Here is a 27,917-nt window from a genome sequence, read left to right as displayed (position 1 = left end):
CGCTTAATACGATCGAGCGACGGTTCGACGATCCTCTCTCTGTTTCGAAAGGGCTTTCGTGGCGGCGGTGGAAGGGTCGAAGAAGGCAGTGCACGAGAGGGCACGCACGTTGGGGTGGCAAAGGGGAGAGAATCGAGCAGAGGCGACTTCGGGGAGAGGCACGCGCTCTCACGACACGCGCCCACTCTCCCCCTTTCGCCACTCGAAATCGCCCCGGGGACATTAATCCCGTTTAATCAAACACCGGCCGCATCCGTAACCGGCGTCATTGTATTTGCCGTTCGTTGCGCGGGGGCGCAGTGTTTGCGTGCGCATTGTTAAAAAAAAAAAGCGCGACTTCTTTCGAAGACGCGAATTCACTGGCGAGTTAGGTTAGGTTTCTCTCGTGAGATTTCACGTGATGCGTTGGCAGCTGTATTCGCGCTGAAATAAATATGCACGTTTACATCGGCTGTGACACTGATAAGGAACATTCGCCAAACCGTTACGTTGATTTTTCTTATTGAAAGTTTTATTGCAACTTCTGTGTGTTATAAAGATGCGTTATGAATATAAAAATTATCCATTAAAACAGCCTGGAAACTTAGTTCGTGGAGAATCCTTTATTTTCAATTATTTATAAGGACCGCTTAATGTTTCAGTATTTTTGTTAATGATTAATTGAGACATTAGTATATCCAATTGATGAAAGAATTCCTGGAAAACAGAAAATCACAAAGCCTAGACATTTTCTACAGCGATAATGTGTGACTATTTGCATTCCACAAGTTACGATCATAATTGCACATTCTTTGTAAAATTACATATTACTTTTTCTACTGGCGCATATAATTTAATTAACAATTAATAATTGTTTAATTAATTGTAATTCAATAATTATATAGCTCTTATGACATTTAATTAAATGCTACTTCCTAATTCATTCATCTCTTATCTCAGGATTAATATCGTCGCTACAACTGAAGCAAACTTAAAAGGCGAGTTAAAAAATTCACAGACATTTCTGGAATATTGCAAATAATTCTTAATTAAAAATTCATTCGTGAATTCGTTTAGAACGTTCACCAGGCTCGTCATCCTTATTCTCATCTTTCGCAGCCTCTGCCGAATCATTCTCAGCTTTGCGTTCGCCATTTCGTCGATCCGCGGGATCGTTTTGCATATTGATCATCAAACTTTGTCTGCACAATGTCGAGATCGTGCTCATGTTATTGCCGTCGGTGTTCCGGGCGCGAATCAGCCGCGAGATTTTCAGCTTGCCGACGATCTTCGCCAGCGGCCCGGAAGAGTCGCGGCGCTTCGCGATCGTCCTCGGCAAGGACTCGCAGCCGCGATCAGCCGTCACCAGCTGATCGAACATGTCGGGATCGATATTGATCATTCCGGCGCTCGCCGATTTCACCAGCGATTCCGGTCGCGTAGCAACGTCCATCGCAGCCTCTTGGCGTGCATCGACTTTGTCTTCGCTCGAAGACGCAGTTTCGTCCTGCGTGGTGATCGCGTTTGTCCGATTTTCTGTTTCTTCAGATTTCGAGGCGGTCACTGTGACTTCTTGCGATTTTATTGCTTCGGTTTCAGTTGTTGACGTTCGTCTCGAAGGATTTTCATGATCGACGGCGTCCGCCGGTTCCATTGTTGAGCGACAAAAAGGACCGCCCCGACGCGAGAGGAAGTTCTCCTTGGCACGTCGTATTCTGGAAGAACGCGACTCCAAACTGTTCGTTATGGATGATTCTATCACTCGTCCTTCCTTTTTCGCCGCAGCGTCCGAAAGTATCCTGAGCTTGTGCATCAAATCCGACGGTACCGCGTCGCATTTCGCGTGATTTTCATCCTGCTGCTTCGCTTCGTCCTTGCCGAATTTGATCTCCTCTCGCTTTCCTTCGTTCTGCCTTCGGCTGCATTGTTCTTCATTCTGTTTTCCTTCAAACTGCACTTGGTTACGCCTGATTCTACCACGCTCTTCATTATCCTGCGTTTGATTATATTTAATTTCGTCCTTTACTCCGGATATACTTTGATCCTGCTCGATCGACATTGCTCTTAATCGGTCGGAAACTCGCGTGAAAATCGTTCCCTTTGAACACGCATTTGTGTTCGAATGATGATTTTTTCTCTCATTTGCATTAATGGATAATGGTTCTTCCTTAATTAATTGATTTTCGCGTTTTTTATTGTCGACATTATTTTCTTCACAAAGCGAGTTTTTCTCCTGCGCCATATCGTCCGTCTTGCTTCCTGAATTTCTTCTGGATTCAACTTTGGAAGGAATCTCACTTTCCTTTGAGGCAGAGCGCAGAGGCCACGGCAGGGACAACGATACGCGCAACAGGGCGTCCTGCCGACTCAATTTTGGCGACGCCGATCTCGATTTGCTCTTGGACTTCGAACGCAAAAGTCGACTGTCGACGGAACCATCGCTCTCTTTTCTTGACAATGATCGGTCTTCCGACCGGCGAAACGGGCCGAATATCATGCGCTTTGTTTTCACGAAGACATTTTTGGAAAAGCCTGGATTGTCGCGAATCGTCTTCGCGGATGCGTGATTGCAGACGCGCTGCCGATCGTCGATGGCTTCGTCCGGACGATATGCGTTTGTGGAACGATCTCGAATTTTCTCCGCACTTCTCATTCCGCTTTCCGTGCTCGCCGTGGGAACGATTATTTTGTTCAACGTCTCTTCGTTGATCAGGATCCTCTCCAAGCGGCGCGCTTCGTTGTCCCTTGAGACAGTTATCGGGATGGTTCGAATGATAGAATTAGTTAAAAGGCTTCTAGAAGTTTCTAAGTAATTTGACTTTTCCATTCCCGGCAATCTTGATGATAAAAGATTTCCTTTAGCGCAATTATTTCTGCTGTCGTAGGAAAAACTGCGAATTTCGGGGCAATTAATCGGTTCGTATAAACGATTATCAGTCGCATCGCCGCACGTGTCCGTTTTGAACGTGAGAATTTCGTAATGTCGATCGACATCGGCCTGTAACTCGGGTGAACTGCAATTCTCGTAATGTGCTGAAGTCTCGTCTTCGATGTCAACGCCGCAATATTCCGGTATATCTTTATTATCGTCTATGAAAAAAGAATTATATAAGATTTGGGCAAGAAAAAATATAAAACAGTGTGGGTATTATGAAAAAATAAAAGTAGAAGTTAAAACTGAAAAACTTGAAAACAAGAAACCTTTAAAAATATTAAGAATAAGAATTCTTCTACTTTTAACTTCTTAATAAATTTACCTTTGACAAATTAAGATGTCTATATTTAAAATAGATTAATCGAGAAAAATTGTATTATACAATAACATAAAATATAATTTATAAATCTTGATGTACCAAAAAAAATCTTGTTCCTTTTATACGAATTTACCTAAGTTTAAATTCGATAACTTCGGAGAAGCTTCCTTGGAATCGCGGCAGTCTGACGATGACGGCGTTCTTGTTAACTGATAAGTATCGAGAATTATTCTTCTCCTTTCGGTCTTCTCGCCATCTTGGAGATCCTCCACGTCGCTTGTCTGCTCATTACTTGGTTCATCCGCTAGAGTCTCGAGCTTCCTCGTCTCGTTCATCCGCCTACTCGTACGCGGAGAGTCCTGGTTGTACCGACAGGACGCTAATTTCAATTGCGCTATGATAAAACTTACTTTTCCAAAAATTTTGAGCCTCAACAGTGACTCGAGTGTCTTACAAATCTTGACGATTAATAAGAAGTATTTTCCGCAAACAGACAATGCTTTTTTTTATTATACGTTCATGCTTTGAAGAATATTAAAACTAGATAAATAGCAGCGTGCAAAATTAATATGTTAAAATAAAATCAAATTATTTCTAAATGTACCATCAATTCTTCTGCATTTAAAGTCCTCAACGAGGTTTCAAAATTTTCGGCAGAGTTCGCAGATTCGGCCTCGTCACTTTCTGAAATAAAATATCGCTAAATAGTGTAACTTTTATTTTCTTTAATAATAGCTTTAGAAAATCTTAGGGAATAAAAGAAGTAACGTCGACAGTGCTGAATTTTCTTACCAAAAAAATCATGTTTCTTCGTGTCACTCTTACTCTCATAAATCGGCGTAAGAGGCAATTCGAGTCCCGTCGAGTCTCTAAAAACATACCACCAATTTGAAAACCGAGTTTTATCTGATCATAATAACTTTTTCGAGAAATCATTTCTTACCTATTTGCTTCATCGCCCGATTCGTCCCAAGCATCTCGATTCCATCCGATCGACTGATCGGATTTTACAGAGTCGCCGGAGTCCGGGATCGAGTTGCGCGTTTTCTCGGTCCACCCTGTAGAGCCGTCGTCCTCTTTGTTGCTCTCCTTGCGCCATGATTCCCAATTCGATTTATCCTCGTCCAAGGATGTCACTGTTTCGTGCCAGTCCTCGGACACCGGTGAGCGTTCCGGACTCGGACTGTTCTCGCTCGAGCGAGCTTCCGGGCCGATCTGCCACGTTCTGCCGTTCCAACGTTCGCAGCTCTCATTCTCCTCGGCCTCGACCAGGAACACCGGCGACGGCTCGTGGCTGGATGTGACCGTACCGAGAGGAACGGCGATGCTGGTGGTTTCGCTGGCCGCAACGGAATACACCGGCGTCTGATGGGGTTGCACTCCCGTCAACGGGCTGGCAGTTTCCTCGATAACGTCCTCGATGTCGACGATCATCGCCTCCGGCTCGGAGTCTTCCACCGCTATATCCTCCGCGTGATCCTTCATCCCTTGCGAGTTGTTACCTGCAAGTGAAATTTTTGTCAGAATTATTACTCGCGAGATTATTTTAAATGCGTAGAAAAGTAATGAGAAATATACTGTGATTTTGCTGAAATTAAGATTGCGACTAGTTAACGTTTGCAGAGTTGTTAAGCGTGTTGAAATGTTAAAGATGTTTGAAAAGGATCGTTTCTTACTAGAAACTGGTAAAGTTTCCAATCGATTGTCATCTTCGAGCTTGTCCGCGGAACTCAAAGATTGCAGACTCGTGGAGCGACGTAGCGTGAATGATTCGTCACGAAGGCTGCCCTCGAACACGCTACCGTCGGACTTGGATCTCTTCAGGGTCAAGTGGAACGCTCGATTCTTTCCTGTAATTAGTATGTGTAATTAATGTTGTGTATAACGCAAATAATTTATTGAAAATTGTTTAATCCTACCTGGCGTACTTGACGGCTCTGCTAACATCGCTTCGTCCGAATCTTCGGTGAACGGTGTGTAACCTGGTCCTAAAAGACGGAACGTGGAGGATCTCGGTGATATTCCGCGATATTTCTCCCAGTCGTATAATTTTCTCGTGAATTCTCGAGATATGCCCTCGAAACGATAAGAGCCAACAGATGTGCGAATCAACACTTCGTTGCCGCAGTTTACGCCACGCGATGCATTCATGAATCTTGAATCAATTAAAAATAGTTTGTAGCATGCACAGTCAACTTCCGTTATTTTTTATGTAACAAAAATAGAAATTATGAAAAATTTAAGAATCACATTTTTCAAAAAATTGAATTTTTGAAACAAAGGTCCTTTGATAGTACACTAATTTATCTTTTAGATAAATACAAATCAATTTATAGAAATAGAAATAAAAATCTCTGTGTTGTCTGAATTTTTATACCTCGAGTCGCCATCGAAACAATCGTTTAATTGTTTGGCGTCGCTCTCTCGACGTTCCTTCTCGGGTTTCTGTTCAAACAGCAACAGCACTTTTTCCAAAGCGACGAACTCCGTTTCGTCGATATCAGACGCGGTACGACTCACCGGTGATTTTGGTCTCTCGTTATTTTGACACGCGGCCTCGCTCATCCTCCTCCACGCCTCCATCCTCTTGATGAAATCCTCGCAGAGATGCTGTTTTCCATCGCTGCCGAAACTACCCGCGCTGCCGATACTCGCACAGCTTCCACGCGAGCCGACTGAGTTGTGATTTTTCTATTACGTAAAAATGTTGAAGAGACGTTCAAAAATATTGCAAATTAAAATTGAATAATAGTGCATCACTCTTTTAATTTGTGTTTCTGTACTTTTTTTCCAAGTACTGTTCATAAAAATTTTTCTATCTTTTAATTATCACAAGTAGAGCACACATATTTTCGTAATTAAGATAAAAAGGTGAATATTTCCGAATTAAAATAAAATAAGTAGATTGTTTGATAAATTCAAAAATAAAATTTTTTGGCATTTTCTTCCGTTAAATTCCGAAATATTCGTAATTTGACGCGACTGCTCGCAAGATCGACGTACGCCGTGAAATTTGGTCTCGGGCTTCGACGAAGAGGTGCGCCAGAGTTGCCAGTCAGTCAATCGTCGGCGACTGACGCGCTGCTGCTCGACAGCCACGCTGGACCGTCGGCCCTTCTTCGCCCGCTTCCACTCCTGCAGCTTCTTCCTGAACTCGGGTGCCAACCGCTCTTCGCTCCAGGGCAAACTGCTACGCGCGTTTCTCGCGCTCTTCAAGCGCTCCCATTCAACCAGCTTCCGGTGGAATTCGGCGCCGAACTTCTCCCGCAGCGCCTGATAGTCCTTGCTCGCTTCCGCCTGGTTGTTGCTGGTACCTGCAACGGTTTTACCGAGATCCTCGACGCTTTCGCTACAGCTGCGAGCTCGGCGCGTATCTGCATTTACAACGAAGACATTTTATGCGATGAGAAGCGCAGAATGAAAGTGCGTGCAAAGAAGGTGAAGGATTAAAATTAGACAGGAAAGTTTGTGGTAGCTCGTTGACACAGACATTGATTAATTGCGCGTTAAGCATACTTATGGAAATATTAATACCTTCGAGGAATCGGAGAAAGTTTATTGTCCTTTTATTATATCTATAATATTTGATAATTGTATTTACTGCACTTCAATACTTTTTTTTCAATTATACCAATATTTCTTTTGTTTTTCAAATATGTGTGTTCAGTATCTTTATTTCGTCCTGACAAGCAACATGTGACACGTGCAAATGGCATGTTGCTACAAAATTTTAAAGTAGGTTGCCAAATTCTGGATAATGTTGCGAGAAATTTTTCATTCTCCGCTTTTCGCTTCAGTAAGAATGTATCACAAAGTCGCAAGCTCATCGAATGGTCGGAAAATAAAATTTATCTAACCCTCAAACAATACAAAGAAAAGCAATGTCCTAAACCGCCGTTTCAACAACTTTGTAAAAAGTTATTCGAGTCTTCCAAGCCTGAGCCCAAAGTAAATTAATTAAATTTATTTTTAATTAAATGTTCTTAAAACTTTCCAATGAAAAATGTAATTGGTAATTATTACTATAAAAGTTAAAAATTTGAGTAAATATTTTATAGAAATTATTTTTGAAGAAAATATTGCATAAAAATAAAATCTTATGCTTCTGAAACTCTTCTCGTGATATGATTGACTCAAATTATTTGTCGATTATTTCATAAAATAATAAATTTTAGTGCAAAAGAACCACTACTGCCAGTGATGATTATTTGAAAGTACGACAATCCTTGGAGCTACGCGTTAAGAACATAGAGAAATTCGTGGAGGATGAATCGCGATTGATCACAAGCGAGGTGAACAGTTGGCTGGAGAACAATAAAGTCGCTTGTGCGACACAATTAAAGGAATTATTCAATAAAACGACGGCAAAGCTAGACGAACTGATCAAGCTGGACATGTCGTATAGCACTTGGATGCGAAAAGAAACATTGTTACTCAACGATGAAATACGGCGATCTTTCGACGCCTTGGATCGAGCGATCGCTTCGAATGCGAAACGCATAGAATCTATGTTGCAGAATCTACGAAATGATGTGACGACGCACAGTGCATGCGTGAAGAAAGGTCTGATTGTGTGTCGCAAACACGACGCGCCCTGCGAATTTGCAGAATGCGTGAAAGCACAGTCGGAGGAAGCGATAAAAATGCTCGATCGCGTGAACGAGAATGCGCGCGTCAAGCTGGAAGAGATCGCGAAATTTCGCGAGTCGGTTGTGAAAACGCACGAGATGACGGCGCAGGAAACGATAGAAGTAAACCATAAGAAAGCGACCGAGTTGTCGAACTATTTGGACAAATGTATCGTCCAGCTGAAAAGATCGAGCGAGTAACGAACACACCACGATAGCGAAAATGAAACGTAAGCAATTTTTCTCAATAGAATGAAAAGCAAGCAAGCTTTAGAAGAGCGAATGTAATCATTGGAATTGGTAAATGGCAAGCGCTTTAAAAATTCAAGTGATTCAAAAGCAGATCTCAATGTTTCGTGAGTTTACTCGAACTTTGAAAATAAATGCGGGAGGAAACTGTTTATTTCCGCGTGCCTTTGTAATTGGATATGTGTACGTAGCACTTCTTTTGAATAAAGATTTACGGTGAAAAAGAGAAAAAGAGATAGTGTAAAGGTCAGTGATTTACAATTGGACTCTATGTCTATAAAAAACCAAAGAATTTTGATGAAAAATTAAATTATAATAAAATATGTATATTACTAATAAAAATCGGAGCACATTCCGATAATATAAATTCTGGATCCGTAAAGGAAGCTTTACATAATATTAGTAACATTTAAGACACAGAGTTTTATAAATAAATGATTCTTGTACTGCGACATCGTTATCATTTCTTTGTCTTCTCATGCAAAGTTTCACTGTGAGGCTTTGAGATGCGATTATTAATATTTTGTGTTAAAATTCACAATGCTTTATGAGAGAAATGGATGTTATGAGAGAAATGGATGATATGTTTCTGCGATTGATATAAGGTTTTTTGCATTGGCGTTAGAATAACATAAAAAGTGCACAATTTATAAGAAGCGATGTGTTCCGGGAAGCTTCACATTAAGCTCTCACCATCGTTTGGGAATAGTTGCGGCGCGACCATTCTAACCGGGCTTGGAGGAACGCTGAACGTGGCGTTTGTCAGAAAAGCACGTCTGACCTTGTTCCATTTCGAATCTTGCATCTTTGGAGCTGGCGTTACCGCTTCCTCGATCGTCGAATACTGGAATCAAACGTCTCGCATGTCTGTGCATCTCGGCGTAGCTCGTAAGCTCGCGCGCGTTGGCAAGAGAAAGCATCCACATAAAATTTAGAATATTTTGTTCTATTTCCATCGCATTTCTTCGCAGATAAAATACGGTAATCCACGTTTCGAGATAGCAAAATTTTATGTTAACATTTAACAAACATTATACGAGCTAGCTTTCCCCCAGCGTGATGATCGAATTTAAATTCAAGGATAAAATTTGAAAGTTTATAGTTATTCAATAGATCAAAGCAGCAGAATTTTGCCAAGGTATTTGTCTAACCTGTCGCTTGAATTCCCTCGGGCTCGAAATACCCTGGCGCGGTTTGGGTTGCTGCGGTGAGCTTCCGCCGGAATCTTGCGTGCTCGAGAGAAGCGGAGACATCGATTCGGGAGAGGACAAGTTCCTGATTTCCTCCTCGTTCGACGGTATTGTGATCGTGAGAATCGGCGTCGGTTTCTTCGGTGATACTTCCGAATTTTTCCCGTCTGTGCTTGCAATTGCTGCATCCGCGTCCGATATGATACGAATCAGCGGTTTATCGCGACTTGGCTGCCATTCAAAGTAAACAAACGTATCGGAAGTAATAGACATTAAAATTCACAGCGGGTCTTTTCTCAATTAAAAAATATTTATAAATATTAAAATTATTAATAACAGAAATATTATTGTTAATAGATATAATACACGCCAAACAAATAAATCAAAGTCGTAGAAATAAGCAAAAATAAAAAAGGAGAAACAAAGTATATCTTAACGCATCAAATATAGGACACGCGTTTTTCAACCGCGCAACAGACAATGACTCGTTCATGTATCAAGATATTTATTCGCAACGGGAAATGTCAGTTACGTGGATATGTGAGCGCAATTTCAGGTGACAAGCAGTCAAGGGACTGTCACCAAAAAGATTCGACTCGTAGTCAGAATGACGCGGTGCGTCCGTTAATGGATACGCTCGCGATGCGTTGATCAAAGAAATTCAACGGGCGCGGTCGTGCGTAGCACCGTGGATATTTTTAAGTCGACACTCGTACACCGCCACTTGTGTAGCGGAAAAGGAATTTTGCGGAGCGCTTTTGTCGACGCGGCTCTTGTAACGCGAATCCGCCGTCTGGCTTCCCGTCGAGGTCGATCGAAAATTACAAGGCGGAAAAATGTTGGCGGGGGTGGATTGAAAATGTAGAATAAATTTTGCACTATAGAGTGAATCGGGGATGTTTCATCTAAGAATAATAAAAAGTAGAGCTTTAGAAAGCATAATATGATCAGCGATAAGGTGTAAAAATATACTGTTTATCAAAAAAATCGATAAAATAATGTTAAGTGCGTTTGGCTTTATTTGTAACATTAAGTCATAGAATTTCTCAAGTAAATGATCTTTGTATTGTGTATTGTGATATCGTTTCTTTATCTCCTCATCAATATAGTATATGCAACGTATATTATAAATCACTGATTAATTCGTTTTAATTAAATCTGGTTCTCTAACTTATTTTAATCAGAATAATCTTGTGATCGAATTAGCTCCGATTTACTACATTTGTACAGATTTATACAACATTATAGAATATTCAGAACAATTATATGTGTTTCCTTTATATTAATATAAAAGAGACCTCACCTCACTGGGTAATTCAGCAGGATCCGGAATCTCCGCGATGACAGTGTCGAGCAATCGACCGTGCCGATCCGGTTCTTCCTTTCTTCTGTCGTCTTTCACTAATGCCAATTGTCGATCCGCATAATTTACATTAGTAGCATTTTTGCGCGAATCTAGAAGAAGACATTGCGCTAATAAGTTTCTCATAATTTTTTTTCGCACAAAAACGAGAAGATATCCTCACCATCGAACACTTCCTCGTTGGACGACGACGCGGACGAAGCCCTGCCGATCGGCGTGGACGGACTAGAGAGCTCGCTGGTGCACGGCGACAGCGCCGATCCGGTGCTCCAGCTTCCGGTGGTAACCGCGTCCGGGATTCTCAGAAATCTCGTGGTCGGCGTCACCGCCTCCACGATGTCCGCGAGATCGCTCGTGCACGCGCGCTCCCATTTGAAGGCTGCCTTCACTCGGGTCCACTTGCTGACCTTCGGGCCGCCGTTGCGATTCGCATTCCTCGCCGTCCGCTTATCCGCCTCGCCCGCACCCTCAATCAGGTTCAGTCCGAGATTCTGCTCGGTCGATGCGATCGATCGGCTCCGCTGCCTCGAGGGCGATCGCATGCTCGCGCGTTCGTTCCTCCTCGCCGCCGACATAGCGGTGTCGCGGCAGCTCGACAGCATGGCGTCCAGCAGCGATTCCGCGAAACCGGTGTCCTCGTCGAGGAAGTCGTCGGGCAGCTCCTCGCCGTTCGCCACGGCGGCCTCCAGGCGGCGATCGGCGTTCCTCTGCGCCTTGGCGCGCTCCAGATTTCGGACGCGCCGAAAGAGCTTGCAGCTGCGATCGCGCAGCTCCAGGATCTCCTCCGTCAGCGCGTACAGCCGGTCCAGATGCTCGAACACATCGTCGGGCGCGGCGTCGACCCCCATCGCCGAGGCCGTCGAGTTCGGCGTGACGTCGTAATCGAACGAGTGGCCGTCGAAGGGCGACGCGCCCTCGCCCTCGTTGAGGTAAATTGCGAGGTCCTCCTCTTCCTCTTCAACACCGCGAGACATCATCCCCGAACGATCTCGCGTTGCGCCCGACGAGCACTGCGGGTCCGGAGACGGGGTCGGAAGTCGACCCTCCTCGGGCCTGTCCTTGACCCTGAGGGTGCCTCTTTGATCTCCTCGCGGGCGACTCGAGCCGTCCGACCTGTCGAGCTTCCTCTCGATCTCGGGCACGCCGGACTCCTCGGCCTGCCGAGCATTATCCTCCGCCATTCGTTGGCGGTTGGTGAACAGAAAGATGCGGGATTTAGGTATCTGAAGAAACGCAGCGAGCGATATTTAATGGATGACAATTATGGGAAGTTAGTGATGCAGTCATCTTTTACGTTGACATTGAAACGACGTCGTTATGCCGTCATGCGGTTTCAGCATCCGTAAAATTTGAGTGATTTGGATTCGTACCAGAATTTCTGCGATTTCGATATCTTTATTTCTTAAGCGTTCCTTCTTTGTATTTTGTGTTCTTTTATGCTTTGTTGCTCGAGCAAAGTAACAGATAATTGTATACCAAGTTTTTATAATTACTTCCTGATTTCGTTGAGCCGCATCGTGTGCTCTTCTTCTTCGAAGAAATCTTATCATATATTGTTTTTACGCCACTAATAGATCTCGTTTGTTATAGTTCGCTCTAAGTATATCTATGTTTCATAATAAGTGTTCTTTGTCGGATTTGCTTTTCTACGCCTTGGTAAGTGCAAATGTAATCGGCAAATTGATGGCACAAGAGAGAGAAGTGTTGATTCGTCTTATAAACATTCGATCCTATAAATATTATGGGAAGCAAACGCGCGGTAATGCATACGAATGCACCAGCGGGTTCCTTCGACGCACTTTTGCTCCTTACTAGAAGAGCGAAGAAGCACAAAGAAATGTTAATTTCAAAATATTTTTTCTTCGTTCCTTTGATGGAAATCTACCGTTCATTGCACTTTGTATCTTTTTTACTCCTTTTATAATCGCTTCGTCAATTTCTGCAGCAGTCATTTCTATTTGATCAAATGTGGACGCTTCGACGTGTTCACTCAATTACATAATATTTTCTACAATTAATATTCGATCGCCTGTTTACGTGTCCACTTATGTAAATGGAAACTTTCTTTACGGAGCACGACTCCTTTGTTACAATCCACGCAAATTGCTTTATTCAGACACGAAGAAGAGAACGACGTACACTCCAGTCGTCCTCATTTTTAATTTACACTGAAATAGCACTTTGCTAAGTTACAGAACGCTTCTTTCGACTGTTGATGCAAGCTGGAAATCTTTACTCTATTTTCCACCACGTCCACCCACGTACATTAGCGTTACTATGGCACTAAGAGACTCTCGGGCAAGCGTTTCGGTTAATTAGTTACGATGAAATTCGCGAGAACGAAATTTGTTTTATACCTGAGCAGTCGGTTTGAGATCAAAATGAAATTTTTATCCCCGGCAGTCCCGATCGATTTGTCCGGAACGACGAGAATCCGCTCGTTCGACTCCGCGCGAGATCGCGGAAAGCGAGAAGCTCGTCGGACGCCGCGCGTTTTGAGACTTCGGCGATAGCACGCGATTATTTTCGGTGACGAGCTTTCGTCGTTCGTATTTACGACGGATGCGAGCGGCGTGTGTATGTGTGCGCGCTAGATTGCAAAGGCGTCGCGACGCCGAGACGGGAGTCTCGAGAAGCGGGCATGTGCGACTGTTCGCTACACGCGCGAGCGAGCGAGCGAGTGTTCTTCCTGTTCCCGTCGAAAATAGACGGGAAGGCGGCGGGAAGACGCGTCCGTTCGGCCCTTATTTATAAGCGCCGCGGAATGACGTTACCGATCATAAAGCACTGCCGCCGCGCTACTTTCGCCGTGCAATATTTTCCGATGCAGAATTTCGCGGAGAGCCTTCGAACCACGCGAAGAATTCGGCTCGTACATTGTGGTCGTAGCGCATATTGTTAGAATAGAAGAATTCGGCATCTGATGGCAGACTATTAAAGAGAAGTTAAAGATAAGTGACCTACCTTCCTGCTTCCAGTATGATATAAAAATGTAGATACTAAAAAAATAAAATGCGGAAAGAAGATTAAAAATTTGTGTTGAACTATTTTTTCCGACCAAAACTCTCGTTAAAGTAAATCCCACGATATTTATTTCATTCTTGAATCTAACTTTGTAATTAGAAATCTCAAATTTTACAATAAAAGATTTTAAAAATCTGGAAAAAAAATTGTCGAATTAGATAAATTTAGTATAAGAATTAAACAAAATAAATTGTAAAAGATTAATTGGCACTTTTTACAATAAAAGAAGGAAAATAAAATTTTATTCAAGAAATATACAGTCACATTTCCACGCAAACAAGTAAATCATCGTAGATACATAACTGGAAGTGTGAATTATTCCTTCATCGGTGACTTGGTTAAATCGGCTACTGGTAGCATTACGATGGCCGCACCTGCAAGACGTTCAATAATTAATAACAATTAATCAAGTGAATAACATTTGCTTTATCGTACCTATTAGGATAATAGACACTACAATGATGCTCGATAAACAAGTTGTCTTCAGGAAGAGCTGCATCGCAAAGACCGTTAAATGGGGAAGTATTTTCGTCAGGCCTATCATCGTGCCTCTGGAAACCGGTACCAGAAATTACAAGTTTTCACATATGTATACATTGCGTTCACAAATATTTGATTCTTGAAAATGCGTCTGATGATCTAAAATTAGCCGAACATGTTGACCATACCGTTTCACATGACCTACCTCAGAGCGGTGGGATAATTTTCCAGCAGCAAAACGCACGTCGTCGTAACGCCGATAGCGTAAGCGGCTAGAAAAATCGATGCTAAGACCAGACGAATTGTATGGTGCATCCGAACAATTAGCACGATCGAGGCTGCGCCGCCCACTAATGCCGAAAAAACTGACAGCAATCAAAAAGATTTCTGTTACCAATATGAAGTTGTATTTACATTCTTGTTTTAAAAAGAATGTAAATTAATATTTCTTTAAAAAAAAGTGTCTTAATTAAAAGTTGCGCAGTTTAACTTTCATATATATTATTGCTGTACAATGTATCAAAATTTTATTTTAAAAACAAGCATAAAATAGTGTTGCGCAAATCAAAATGAATGTATTTATTACAATTTAAATAATTGTTATCATTATTATAAGAAATATTTAGATATTTACTTAAATACGGCTTTCTGCCGACGACGTCGATTCCAACAATAAGCAGTATTTCTCCTAGCACGTAGCCCAATGATACCAGCAGGAGCAGCTCGAAACGAGCCTCGTTTATCTCGTCGCAGCTCTGCAGAAAACCTAATGCCACGTTCTGGATATTGACGCTGCACGTACCGTTTCCGCTTCCGATGTGATCATTTTCCAATTCCTGGAGTACGTGCGTCTTCCACAGAGCGAGCCCGGCGAATCTTAAACATCGTCCTCGTGATTCTCCTCGCAATTGCGCGGTCGGAGAGATACGGATGCAAGAGAGCTTACGGTAGAACTTCCTTTATTACCCGGGAAAATGTAGCAGGCACGCTAATATTCCACACAATGTTGTCCGCTTGTAAGGAGGCCTGTGCATTTTGTTGATTCGTTCCCAAGTTTTCGTAAAGTACTTTTCAAAACTCGATTCTCTTTCGTCATTGTCTGGTTGCACGCAATCATCTAAGTCTCTTAAGTTCTTCAGCTAAATTGCATGAAACGGTTTTAAGGGAATCAGCGCTAAATAAAATAATTATACACATCAATATACAAAAAATTAAAATACATAGATATAAATTTAAAAAATTTAAATTTTTGCTTCAAACAATTAATAAGATAATTATCAAAATATTCATTCTTTATTTAGTTACAAATACGTGAACTCCTTCTGACGGTGAGATTATTTTTTATTGATCTGTAAATAATTAGTGCTACGGATGTTTCAGGATGCACAGATAGATGAAGATTGAATGGACAGAGAAATGAAAAAAGAAACTGGACGGAGTGCGTTGGATTGCCGTACCGGATAGGTATCGGCGTGTTTCGAATTATTGATGGCATACATCTGTCGGAGCACCGCGAGTGCCTGTCCCGGCCTCCGACGGTATATCGAGTGCCGAGGACTCGGCGGCAGGAGACCTGACATGCAGGCGATCACCAGGCTTGGCATACCGTAGAGAGCGGCGAGGACTCGCCAGGAACTCGGTCGGAATTTCTTGCCCAACATGCGTATGACAGACGGCATCAAAGCCCAGGAGACGCCTTGTCAAATCACATCCAGCAAATGTTAGTTTTTTTTTGTGAAGATTTTTTCACAACAAATCTCTTTTAGACACATCTTATTTTAACGTGTTACTCTAATATTCTTTTTAATGGAGAATTGTACTAAAATATTATATAGCATTTATATATATTAAAAATTAAAATAAGTTTTATGAATAATGAATTATTTTAAAATAGATTTTATGAATAATTTTATGAATTAACTAGATTTTATTACAGTTATTGGATAATTTTGATTGAATAGAATTAATTATAAATTAATTATTTTATTAATATATAACACGATATTATTTCTAAATTATTATTATATGCTTTTAATAAATAAAATTGCAAATTGAAATGAGAGCAACTTGTAAATATAATTAGCAAAAAGAATCTTGCAGATTTTATTTTAATATTAAAAAATTAAAAATATACTTAATAAAGAAATAAATTGCATTATTATCAAAGAACATGGATTTAATTTAATTACGATCCAAGGATTTTCTTGTAGATCATTTTTTTACCTAAAGCCAATGCGTAACCGATCATCCAGAACATATCAATTATCGCTAAGCAAGTTCCTCTCTTTCTCATCGGTAGGCATTCGATGAGGTATACTCTCAGAACAGTATTGTTACCGGCTACTCTACGAATAGCCAGATAACGTAATTACTTCTCATTAATTAAATACGCAATTTTTAATGTTATGCAATAATGAAGGCACGATATGCAAATCATGATGCTTTCGCATAATTTTTATTGCTGCAAATAATATGACAATTGCAAGCAAAAAATATTAATGCTAAATGAAAAAATTTGATAAATAAATGCTATAAAATATAGTGAAAAAAATAAACTATGAGAAACTTTTTTCAAACATATGTGAATACGCTGCAGTTATTTTTATCATAGTAAAGTATCGATTGTTTTCGTTGTGTGTTATGAAAAGATAGAAACTTACCCCAGCCCCAACACAAACACTGATAAGTTTATCAGAAAATTAGTTTGCGCGAAGGATAGGCTGGCAGAGGCGCAAAACACAATGCCCATAGTAACCGGGATCAAATTTTTACGCCCAACAGTGTCCGATATAGATCCAAACACGAAGGCTCCTATCGCCATGCCTAATTTTTTTTATGGATTAAATAAAGATAATCAAGTTAACAGACGTGAAACTTATGTTCAATGAAAATACTTCAATAAAATTTAAGACTAAAATAGAACTAAATCAATATATACCAAGACTGGAAATGGCAATAGGCATGATGGCTTGGTCTTTGCTGAGTTTCAAATCGCATGCTATTATCGGTGCCACGATGGGAACAGTCAAAGAAGTGCTCGCTTCCGCAAGCGATATCAAGCCGCAGAGAATGATTAAGAAGTAATGCCAAAGACCCCATCCTGCACATTGAGCGTTGCCATATGTTAATTTAAAAGTATATGTTTACTTTACGTATTCTTCTGATAAATTAAATTAAAATTTCTTATCCGGAATTAACATAATTACGATATAATATCAACAGAACATGACGTGTCTTATCGTTAATAAGATAATAATGTTTGGAAATGCCAACTGTGACACACAGAGTATAATTCTGTTGAATTTTTGCCCTACCTGTTCCTGCTATTGCAGCTTCGTAGTTATCAGTCATATTACATGGAACGATTTTATCACAGATAATTCGCAAAAAGTAGGTTAATGAATCAAACGTTGAAAACTTAACAAGTACAAAATGAAGTTTGCTCTACAATTCGCTCGATCGAGAAACGCTCACCAAACTATCTACGAAATTATCGTAAAAAGTAATCACAACTGATAATTGCAACTGTTAAAACATATTGAATTAAAAGTGAATTAAAATTTTTGGTGATACAAACTTGAACTTTGTACAGATTCAATGACGATATCGTTGACGCATCGAGATTTCCTTTTCCGCTAAGCTCAGGTGTTTCCTAATCGATAATCGACATCAAGCTGATCTCTATCTCTACGTGCATCAATATAAGTTAATCGTATGCGGCAAGGAATGGCACAAAAATGGAAGCATGTAGAAAATAAACTTGTTTTATATTAAACTAAATATATGAACATTTTAATGGATATTCAATGTTCGTTGCGATATGTACGTCTATGTTAGACAAAGAGTACATAAGTATCAAACTGCAAATGCGGCGAAAGAATATGAAACACACACAAATAAGTGTATTCAATAGGACGTATAAAGAATGTGTTATTTGTATCTTATTGTCTATTGATCTTTGAAATATTCCTTTGAACCCTCGACATCGGGCTTCAGAGTTTTCTTGCCGGGTTTCCAGCCAGCTGGGCACACCTCACCATGTTTGTCGGTATATTGGAACGCTTGAACTAAGCGCAGAGTTTCGTCCACGGATCTGTGATAAGATTATTAATGTAATTTAATTTAGCGAAGAAATGCCACTCGTATCTAATGTTAAATGACCGTAAGTGTTATTAATACAAGGATTTCTTTCAACATTATCATGGGTCGAAGATCACGCGATCACGCTTAGCACATTAATAAAAATGTCGAATCATAATTCTTCGAATTCTTGAAAGTCTGTATGTTGTGTGAAGTTTTATGATATAAAAAAACTTTAATTCGTAAATAAATTAATTCGTAATGATAACGGTAGTGTAACTCACCTTCCGACGGGCAGGTCGTTGATGGTGACCTGACGTAGATTTTGCTTGTTATCGATGATGAAAAGACCACGGAAAGGAATTCCTGTTTCCTCATCAAGCACGCCGTAATCACGAGAAATTTTGAAGCTCTTATCTGCCAACAAAGGGATGTTCATCTCACCAAGACCGCCCTGCTTGCGTGGCGTGTTCACCCATGCAAGATGGCTGAAGTGGGAATCGGTAGAAGCGGCGATCAGTTGGCAGTTGATGTCGCTGAATTCCTTCACTCGGTCGGAGAAAGCGATGATTTCCGTCGGACACACAAAAGTGCTGCGGCAGAATGATTATACGTTAGTTACAGCTCACGACGATTGAAGCGATCTTACAAATCACTACTTGTTTATGCGAAATCTTCAAGATGTAGTTAAAAATGTAATTTTAAAAGTCTTATTCTTTTCTTAGAAATGCAAATCTTTAGAATTTAAATAGTATTTCTTTTTTTGAATTTCTTTGAGTCTTGGTATGGTATTTCTTTGCTTAAATTTCTTTACGATGCAACCCGCAACGTGATTTGGAATATATATATATATAAATCAGCTTTTACAGACGCAATATTTTAAAATGCAAAGCGTATCCTTTTGTTATCATCTCAAATGTATTCCGATTCATAGTTAGACATACGTGATAAAAATGTCGAACGCGATACAATAGAATTTCTCGCGCAACAATTGAAAATTGCGTAACCGTTTCGTTATCTCACACCTACAAAAGTAGCTTTGCAGCATACTTACAAGTCCAATGGATAGAAGAACAGAACGACATATTTGCCCTTGTAGTCTGAGAGTTTGATGTCCTTGAATTGTCCGTTCACAACGGCGGTGCCGGAGAAAGCGGGCGCCGGTTTCTGAAGCTGAGGCACTGACATGATTGCTGCTGTTTCTGTGATTTCCTATAATTAAGAACAGGCAAACGTTATATATCTCACGAATCGTACAGCAAAACTCCTAATTATAATATCTATAAGTATACAACTTATTTCAAAATCATTAATCGGGAATCACAGTCATTAAACGAAGTAATCTATGTCGTGATAAATTCACATATCTCTCATTCCGTCTGTGTATATTTTTCATGATAACATAAATTCGATATGTACGAACGTTTACTACGACGTTTGAATATTCATAACATTACGCCTCTTTGTATTTGTTTTTGTGAAGGAACTTTAAACATTAAATATGTAGCAGCTTCTACGATTTGTAAATAAAAACATATTTATACACATTAATGTTTCAAAAATATTTCAAACAAATTCTCGTCACTTTGGGCGATTTGATGTAAATATTTCGCGATATTCTTTTCGCATTCGTTAATAAACTTTCGCTATAGCGGATATACTATGTTCTGTTAATGAAGGATATGATAACGGTCAAAGGATTTGTAAGTATAATCAGCAGTGTTAATTCAGCACTTAGCGTAAGTATTTGCGCGATAAGCTTTCTACAAAGAATCACCAACAACTAAATATTTATTCAGCGATAACTTATGTAAAGGTTTCTCTGTTTGGTGCATCGACTCGTCATATATTACGAAAGTTTGCATACACGCGTCGTCGTTATCTCCAACGATGACAAACTAATAAATATTGGAATATCAAACCTGTCACAAGTGGGAATCATTCGATGGAAGAAGTATGATAACGCAGAAGTTGATAGAAATTAACGGCACATTCAAAGTTAATGAAGCGTATGAAAAATATTTACAGTTCATAAAATTCACTTAAAAATAAAAAAAGTTATATTTAAAACGAGTAAATTATAAACTCGCACATTTATTTTGATATTGAATTTCTCACTTATCAATTTATTACAAATTGGTAATGTATTTTTATTACATACAAATGCTCGATGCTCATCTTTATTAATTAATAGAGCTTTTCGATGCCGAAATTGATCAATATTGAAAATTAATTAAATCAAACTTCGAGAATATATAGATAACACATTGCATTGAAAATTAGATTCAGCTTCCCAAGAGAAGCGGGGGAATAAACGGGAGGGGGGGATCGCACGATTGAACTAGAGCAGCAGATGGGACCTCGGATTACGCAACGGTCAAGTCAGGTATAAGATTTGTATGAAATGAGATTTTATACGAAAAAATAATCTCGAGAAAGGAAACTGCGTACAAAGAAATCGCGAGAAGCTGCATAACATGCATGAAAAAGATTTCGAATAATCTCACAACGGCCTCGCGACTCTATTGAAGTCTTCCTTTGTTAAACGACTCCATTTCCTAGCTCATAATTCTAGCAATAATATGCACCATTCATCGAGGCGTAGAAGCGGATGATAACATTGCGTTCTTTTCCTTCTTTAGTTTAAAAAAAAAAATAATAATAAAAATCTTATTCCAATTGTTTATTTGAATTCATCACGTACGGGCAAAATTTAAAAAATGACGAAAATAAAGAAATTAAATCAATTTCTTTTTCTCAAATTTCAACAATTTTATAATTATATACAATATCAGAGACCAACTTGTTGCTCTTCAAGTGCCACATATGTATTCGCAATAGACTATCTCGTTAAGATTTCGATTTGGACGATTTTAAAATTAAATGACATAATATTCGTATATATATATATACATTTGCAAAAATATCTCACGAAACAATATAGCTAATTACTTTATAATTGTTCGATAATTTGTTCATTAGCCGATGAATTACCATGAATAAATACATATGTGATATATGTATGTTAAGTGCATGAATAATGCTGTGTTTGCTAAACCAGTCGATGTCAGGTTGCGTTAATTCGCGCAATATTAGATAATCGAACGCGGAATATTTTCTAAAAAAGATCAGGTGTGAATTTGCGATCAATGTCGCGTTGTTATTCTCTATATATTTTTCTGAATAAAAACAAAATTTTAACGAAAGAAAAAATAATATTAATAAAAATTGTTGGAAAAATGGTCTCAGAATAAATGTATATCAGATGTAAATTCATCCACGTATTTTTTTTTTGAAGTGACTGCGCAAAATTATAGATTCTCGAAATTTTCTCTGTAACCATTTCTGCGAAATTACAACAGGATAGTCGCGTGACGATTACTCAGACTCGATTGGCACAAACCGCACGACTTGAAATTCGCCGGCATTGTACGCGACTCGGCCCGCATAGCACGGCGTTCTCGAATTCTCTTTCTCTCCGTCACAGTCGACCTTCATTCTTGCGAAATAGAGCGAAAAAAGAACGACAAAATCGCGCTATTCGTGAAAGAGCCGGTACTACCGAATTATGTAAGAAATCTTTAAAATCGGCTTGTACGTTCCCACACATTCGTGACATTGTAAATAAATTCGTCGGGTCGACAACCGATAAGCTCCATCACCGAATTTCGACCGTTGACGAACGAAACCGCTACAATTTATTAAAGGCATAAATCCCTGCGCGTCTTTTGTTCGTGCAAACTTTATGTATGGCAATTTATCGTATTCGAAGATTACCGAAAGTGACAGAGCGAATGCTCGAGAAGTAGGAAATGAGGGATTACCTTGATTAGCTTCCTCGTAGAGATTCGCTGTGCGAGAGACGCGGCTTTGTTGAGAAAGGAACGAGAACTAGCCGGTGACCGGTTTCGTGGAGAAGCTTTTGGTATCGACCGCTGCATATATATGTTAGATGATGTCGTAGCATCGAGAGAACGTTGAGACATCTAGCTGTCGCTTGCTAAAACCGCGAACTGGGGATATAATTTGGGGGAAGATAAATGTTGGCATTAACAATGCGCAGGGAATTTTCGATCGAGTTTCTTATATTGGTACGAAAGTGAAATAAAATCTAGGATAATACACTTTCTACAGTTGGCCATACTAATATTTACCTACCGGTAGAAGAAGAAAAAAAACAGTGACAGATGTACGTGTAATTCGTAATTTCTGTTAAAGTTTTAGAGTGCACTGAATTATATCAAGATTATATTTTTATCTAAACATTCTGCTATTCGTTACGAATTTTGTATTTATCGCAGTTCAAGAAAATTATGTTTTGCTTGTTGTAGGAACAGTAGTTCGCCTAACCTCTCAATATACACTGTTATTATCTGGAGACATTATTATTCGTAGTCATCGTTATAAAGGTAAATTGTTCTAGTCGTAACTCATTTAAAATTTACTTCGAACGACTGTTCGAATATTTTTCAAAAAAAATGCAATATATTTTGACAAATGCTTCATTAAAATGTCAAGTGTCACATCTTTTTTTCCACATTCTTCTTACGTAACTAATATATTCCGATATCTGATGCCATATTTAGTAAAAAATATGCACAAAAATAAATTCGCTTGAACATGTAGCTTGGGTTGGGAATGAATAAACGTCGTTTCGTAACCCATATAATATGCCGTACATGCTAATTATTTCTGCGTTATTTGTCTTTAATAACAACAATTTGTATAAATAATACATCTTGCGCATGCCGCAACATCGAAGGAACGACGCTATAGCGAACGCGCGTTTCCGCGCGCGATTTGCAGAGCCGTCGCCGAGTCGGGCACGAGATACAATTTTGATATATAAATAATACGCGGAAATGCCCGCGCGTTATATCCTATCTGTACGAATAATAATATATTTTTTGGCACTTACTAATTAAATCGAGACCTGGGCCATCTTAAGAATTAGACGAATGCGGCGAGTTCAATTATTCGAATCGGGACGGGAGATCCCGACGATCCCTCCTTTTCGCTCCTTTTTTCCCGAATTCCTTACGTGAGACGATTCGCAACGAATCTAGGAGAGCGTTCTTTCTCGCCAGGATGTCCGGAATAGTTCAGTACGTGGTGGTGCGGGGAGATCTTTCAAAGACAATGGGATGGCCGTTGGGCGCCGTGGTCGCCCAAGCGTGTCACGCGTGTACCGCCGTAACTCATCTCTTTTATAATGACACCCACACGCAGGCCTACCTCGCCGACTTAGACAATATGCACAAGGTTGTCCTCGAAGTGAGTATGATTCGATGAACTTTACGAGCGCACGCGAGCTTCGGCCGTTAATTTGCGTGTTAACCGCACGGTTAAATGAGTCACGTTGCATGCAAAGAAAATTACTTCGGACTCCTTCGTTTCAAATATGTTGGTCGCTATAAAACGCGAGCTCGCGTACCGAAATACATCCGTTTTCGATAAGAATAAAGTATAACAGCGAGAAATGTGAATATGAATAATAGGCCGCCGATGAAGCCAGTCTGCAAACGCTGTGTTCGAAACTGAAAGAGGACGACGTTCAGCACAAGCTGTGGATAGAACAGCCCGAGAACATCGCGACGTGCCTGGTAACAAAGCCCTACCCTAAGGACAAGGTGCAATCGTATTTCAAGAAGTTTAAATTGCTCAAGACATAAAGGAATAATAAATATTGCTACGATAAACAGAAACGTCTCATGTTACTTTCTACTTCGCGTTGCATCGAAATTAATCCCCTCTGCGTCATTCCGTAAAATCTGGATATTTGCGCCTGAGAAGAAATCTTGGAATATTTTGAATTCCGACGAAGGACGAAGATTCTTGATATATGCACGGATTGCGCAGTCATAATTAAAGAAGACGGTAGGCGAAAATCTGACGACACTGAGAGGATTAATAGGCGCAGCTCTCTAGCGCTCGTACAAAATAAATACAAACTTTGGAGGAACATTTATATTTTACCCTGCTTGAACGCGGAAGATCAATGCGCCGGAGATAAGCCGCGCTCTGCACACGTCTGTCGAGAACGTAGCGTCTGACTGTCGATATTCCGACGGGGTAACACTTTGGCTCTACCTCTCTTATCTTTCTTTTTTTCTCTTTCTCTATTTTTTTCCTTTTTTTTGCGACGTCGCTTCGACATACCGAAAATATTTGCGTGTAGGGGACGGGCTACAAACGTCCGAATGAGATAAAAAGAGAGAATAGCTCGACAAACGGCGGTCCGTTATTTCTGACATCGAGACGATATACACTTACTTGATTTATTGCGCGATACCTTGAAAGTATTGACAAAGTATGTGTATGCATAGGCATGTGTATGTTGTGTAAAGTCGTACTTTTCTTTCTTTGCATTACAGCTAGCGGTAGTACGATGCTAATCTAGACGGGAGTAACGCGGGATGCGCGCCACTAATCAACTAGTCGTATCAAAAAGTGTCTCTCTCTTCGCGAGCGTCTACGCGCGAGTCTACCTTGCCCTATGATTAATAACGGCGAAGATTTCTTCACAGGTACGGTTTAGCGTACGTTTTTTTTTTCTTCTTCTAATAGGATTAGCTAAGAGGCGACCTGACAATTTCGTACGCAAAATTGTTGAGTGTACAATTTTTAAGGAATTTTTGAAGATATATTTGTACACGTATCTCTCTCGCCCTTTGAGTGAATCAACGGCACAGCGACGAATTTTCATGCAAAATATTTGTGAAGGAAAAAGAAATTGGAAATGCACTTCAGGTCGCGACTAAGAGCTAATCCGTCAGATCGCATTGCGACTTTTCCTTCCTCGCCTCTGCGTATCTCATCGCGCTCGCTGCAATCGCTGCGAAAAAAATCCATTCGTTCGCATGGAGACGCATCGAGCGTTCGTGTGTGCCCGGTAAGCGGATATGCGTTTTTCTTCCCAACTCGCGCCATCACGCTCGTCCACGAAATGTCCTACACGCGCACTTCACTGCGACTCTCTCCGGGATCAACTCCGATCGGGGTTTATTCCAATGTCTTCGCAGCGGTCCTAACGACGATCCAAGGACCGCGGTCATACATCCCGGATCGTTCCTCTTTTTCCCACGCGGGGAGCAAGCCGCGCACTTGGAAACCGGTAGTGCCGATCGTACGGCGGATCGGTCACCGTATACTTTGTGTGTGTGACGTTTACAGTATAAATCGTACGGGTCCGACGACACGAACGTCGCCGGGATACGATTGTAGATTCGCAGTAAGCTCTAATTATTTATGTACACGCACTGCGGACGCTAGACACTGTAAGTACACGTATTTACAACACTCGATGGCAAGATGATTATTTTGGTATATATATAATATAATTTTTTTTTTTTTTTTTGTTTCGTAACGCAGTCATAACGAGACGGGTTGGCGGGAACAGGAGGATATACAGAAGTCCTTATGAAAAATGCGCTATTGTCCTTGCAACATCACTGCCGCTCGTGTCCCTCCTCCTCTTCCTCCTCCTCCTCCTCTTCCAGCCATTGACGCAGAATGTTGCTCCTCGGCTGCAAAGCAAAAAAAGCGTCATTGTCTGTTCCGTGAAATGAGGTCGTTCGCGCGAGTTTGCAAGCAAGCTTTTATCATTTACTGCCGATGGGATCTCGATGCGTCCAATGGAGACAGGATACAGGATACTCGCAGAAGCAATCGCGAAATTTTTTCGACTAGCTAGCTTGAGGATAATTAGAGGATGCGAAGGAGACAATAAACGAGCATAAACTGGTGGATAAGCAATAAACGCGGAAAACATATTTTAATACATGATATTTTCATCTGATTTTTCTTCATGAAAAGATCATTGATTTTTTGTCGTAATTTCATATTAATGCGTAATAAAAAAAAATATTTAAAGAAAAAATTCAACGCTGTAATTTAATTGGTTGAATAATTACACATGTGCAAAGGTTTGAAATTAAAATCATTAACAAAATAAAATTATTTTAAATTCAAAGTTTGACAAATTAATCGAAATACGTTATAAATAAGCGATTTTTAATGTCTCCTGTAAAATTTGCCTGTAAAATTTCCGTTTTATATTGAAAAATTGGAAATACGAAATACTTTGAGTGAATTATGGAGATAAATACATGCCATATAAGATTGCAAAAGTATATTGCTAATAGAAAATGTGCAAATCATTTGCAGCTAGATGAATAGATTTCCGAAAAGATTCTCCGATAAACTTTGCTGGAGTTCAATCATGAATGCGGCAACGTCTCGTCTTGGCGACTGCAGCCGATAGATAAACGGCGCGCATCCGGAAGCGGAGAATACGAGCGGGATTACATGCGAGAGATCAAACTGCCGACGGCACATCGTGCGTTAGTATTACTACCGGGTATGCAATTACCGGGACCACGTTAGTTTGGGAGAACGGGGTGAGACGAGTGACGAGGGTGGCGGTGGTGGTGATGGCGGTGATGGTGTCGGTGTTGGTAGTTGTCGGTAGTGATTAGGGCAGCGCACAAAAACGAGCATTATTGCTCGGCTAGGTTCCCGTTCGGGTCCGTATAGTCCTCGTAATCGTCGTCCGGCTCCTCGTAATCCGTCTCCGCGGGCTCGGGACCTTCGATCACCGGCGAGGACGTGCTCGTGATATCCTGCTAAGCACACACGAGAATCCAAGCGTGCACCCGGCACTACACTCCCTCTTATCCCTTTCGATACTCCGCGTTAGTGCTGGTGGATTATTAGTGTCTACGCGATCGCCGCGATAACTAGGACGCACCGGTGGGTTTTTGGTTTCGCAGAATGATGTTTATCGAATTTGTCGATTCGAAACACATGGAATATCCTTCTCTTTCCTTTTTTTTGTTTTTTTTTTTTTATTGTATCGCGAGATAATCGGCGAAACAATACAACAGAATTCTTAGACAATTATGAAAGCAAATTGATATTGTATTTCGTATAAAGTCGATTGATAAATTACTATCGATCGGACATCATTGCGATCTGAAATATTGGCAAAGAATTTGCAGTATCTCTATTTTACATCCCTCGATCGAATATTGCAAGATAATTCGTGCGCGACTACGTACGCGCGATGTAACTCCTATCCCTCGAATCTTTGCTGTCCGCAAACTCCGAAACAAAATAAAGCTATCGGTTTACCTGCGGTGGCCTCCAGCCGCAGCCCGGCAGAGGAAGTCCGTCCGGTCCCAGCGGACACGGCGCGTCGAGTCCTGGTACACCTTGATCCCCCTTGTTGCCTTTGTCGCCTTTTCTGCCGCGTTTACCCGGCGGGCCCTGCGCGCACACGCGAAATGCATCATCCCAACTGACACCGCGCGAAACGCCCGATGCAAGTTTCGCGACGTGCAAGTAAAGGCCAGGCACAATATTGTTGGATTATGCAATTATAATACTTGATCGATCGGTGCACAATACCTCGACGAGCGCGAAGGGGAGCGCGTGTCGCAGGTTTAATTAACGGATTTTAATTACGACGAGGCTCGGCCGAGCGTGCCTTCTGAGACGACCGAGCGCAATTATATCGCCGGCACGACTTTTTCACTGTCGTCGAAAACGTGTCGTTGAAATGATTTCTCAGTGAAAAAATGCGCGACCAACGCTCTCCTCGGCGCGTCGTTCCTCGAGCGTCTAATGTCTCTTCTAACATTACTCGCGCCTCGTGATAATGCGCTTTCAC

General features: G+C 40.7%; 6 protein-coding genes across 19 annotated transcripts in view; 2 read left to right on the top strand and 4 right to left on the bottom strand.

The window, feature by feature from the left end:
* Positions 1 to 489: 489 nt before the first annotated feature.
* Positions 490 to 13,691, bottom strand: LOC105671710 (microtubule-associated protein futsch). 2 transcript variants are annotated; one of them, XM_012366107.2, is made up of 13 exons: positions 10,827 to 13,691; positions 10,604 to 10,755; positions 9,262 to 9,531; positions 8,804 to 8,954; positions 6,237 to 6,607; positions 5,611 to 5,924; positions 5,153 to 5,388; positions 4,910 to 5,083; positions 4,177 to 4,735; positions 4,026 to 4,102; positions 3,838 to 3,917; positions 3,367 to 3,592; positions 490 to 3,069 (listed from the first exon to the last, which is right to left on the bottom strand). In XM_012366107.2, the coding sequence occupies exons 1-13, from the start codon at positions 11,842 to 11,844 to the stop codon at positions 1,037 to 1,039; spliced, it is 5,661 nt and encodes a 1,886-aa protein (XP_012221530.2). In that variant the 5' UTR covers positions 11,845 to 13,691; the 3' UTR covers positions 490 to 1,036. The 2 variants fall into 2 exon arrangements, with proteins under 2 accessions (XP_012221530.2, XP_012221531.2); XM_012366108.2 differs by having other exon boundaries at positions 6,237 to 6,547.
* LOC136998076 (uncharacterized) lies at positions 6,913 to 8,628 on the top strand. Of its 2 annotated transcripts, XM_067350096.1 has the most exons (3): positions 6,920 to 6,968; positions 7,031 to 7,181; positions 7,409 to 8,628. In XM_067350096.1, the coding sequence occupies exons 1-3, from the start codon at positions 6,943 to 6,945 to the stop codon at positions 8,060 to 8,062; spliced, it is 831 nt and encodes a 276-aa protein (XP_067206197.1). In that variant the 5' UTR covers positions 6,920 to 6,942; the 3' UTR covers positions 8,063 to 8,628. The 2 variants fall into 2 exon arrangements, with proteins under 2 accessions (XP_067206196.1, XP_067206197.1); XM_067350095.1 differs by having other exon boundaries at positions 6,913 to 7,181.
* Positions 13,692 to 13,898: 207 nt separating the features above from the next.
* LOC105671580 (synaptic vesicle 2-related protein-like) lies at positions 13,899 to 17,760 on the bottom strand. Its single transcript, XM_067350094.1, has 10 exons — positions 17,482 to 17,760; positions 17,106 to 17,267; positions 16,828 to 16,990; positions 16,391 to 16,512; positions 15,625 to 15,863; positions 15,134 to 15,306; positions 14,802 to 15,043; positions 14,373 to 14,532; positions 14,123 to 14,238; positions 13,899 to 14,061 (listed from the first exon to the last, which is right to left on the bottom strand). The coding sequence occupies exons 1-10, from the start codon at positions 17,516 to 17,518 to the stop codon at positions 14,003 to 14,005; spliced, it is 1,473 nt and encodes a 490-aa protein (XP_067206195.1). The 5' UTR covers positions 17,519 to 17,760; the 3' UTR covers positions 13,899 to 14,002.
* A 155-nt stretch (positions 17,761 to 17,915) lies between these two features.
* Positions 17,916 to 22,230, bottom strand: Prx2 (Peroxiredoxin 2). The gene is made up of 4 exons (XM_012366110.2): positions 22,072 to 22,230; positions 19,302 to 19,459; positions 18,532 to 18,840; positions 17,916 to 18,260 (listed from the first exon to the last, which is right to left on the bottom strand). Exons 1-4 carry the CDS (start codon positions 22,186 to 22,188, stop codon positions 18,116 to 18,118), a joined length of 729 nt encoding a protein of 242 aa, XP_012221533.2. The 5' UTR covers positions 22,189 to 22,230; the 3' UTR covers positions 17,916 to 18,115.
* A 683-nt stretch (positions 22,231 to 22,913) lies between these two features.
* The window catches only part of LOC105671696 (collagen alpha chain CG42342-like), a 134,769-nt gene continuing 129,765 nt past the window's right edge, over positions 22,914 to 27,917 (bottom strand). For 10 of the 12 annotated variants that reach the window (XM_067350088.1, XM_067350085.1, XM_067350083.1 and 7 more), the window contains 3 exons: positions 27,380 to 27,514; positions 26,619 to 26,871; positions 22,914 to 25,773 (listed from right to left, as the gene is read on the bottom strand). In XM_067350088.1, the coding sequence (XP_067206189.1) occupies positions 26,746 to 26,871; positions 27,380 to 27,514 (261 nt within the window). In that variant the 3' untranslated portion in view covers positions 22,914 to 25,773; positions 26,619 to 26,745. The remainder of the gene's footprint in view (positions 25,774 to 26,618; positions 26,872 to 27,379; positions 27,515 to 27,917) is intronic. The other 2 variants (XM_067350082.1, XM_067350087.1) reach the window with 2 other exon arrangements.
* On the top strand, positions 23,336 to 23,952 carry LOC105671697 (putative peptidyl-tRNA hydrolase PTRHD1). The gene is made up of 2 exons (XM_012366074.2): positions 23,336 to 23,521; positions 23,746 to 23,952. The coding sequence occupies exons 1-2, from the start codon at positions 23,336 to 23,338 to the stop codon at positions 23,917 to 23,919; spliced, it is 360 nt and encodes a 119-aa protein (XP_012221497.1). The 3' UTR covers positions 23,920 to 23,952.

The sequence above is a fragment of the Linepithema humile genome, chromosome 2, assembly GCF_040581485.1.
Source record: "Linepithema humile isolate Giens D197 chromosome 2, Lhum_UNIL_v1.0, whole genome shotgun sequence".
NCBI classification, from domain to species: Eukaryota; Metazoa; Arthropoda; class Insecta; order Hymenoptera; family Formicidae; genus Linepithema; species Linepithema humile.
The sequence above is the reverse complement of the archived record's forward strand: the minus strand, read 5'-3'. Positions and strand labels throughout refer to the sequence as shown.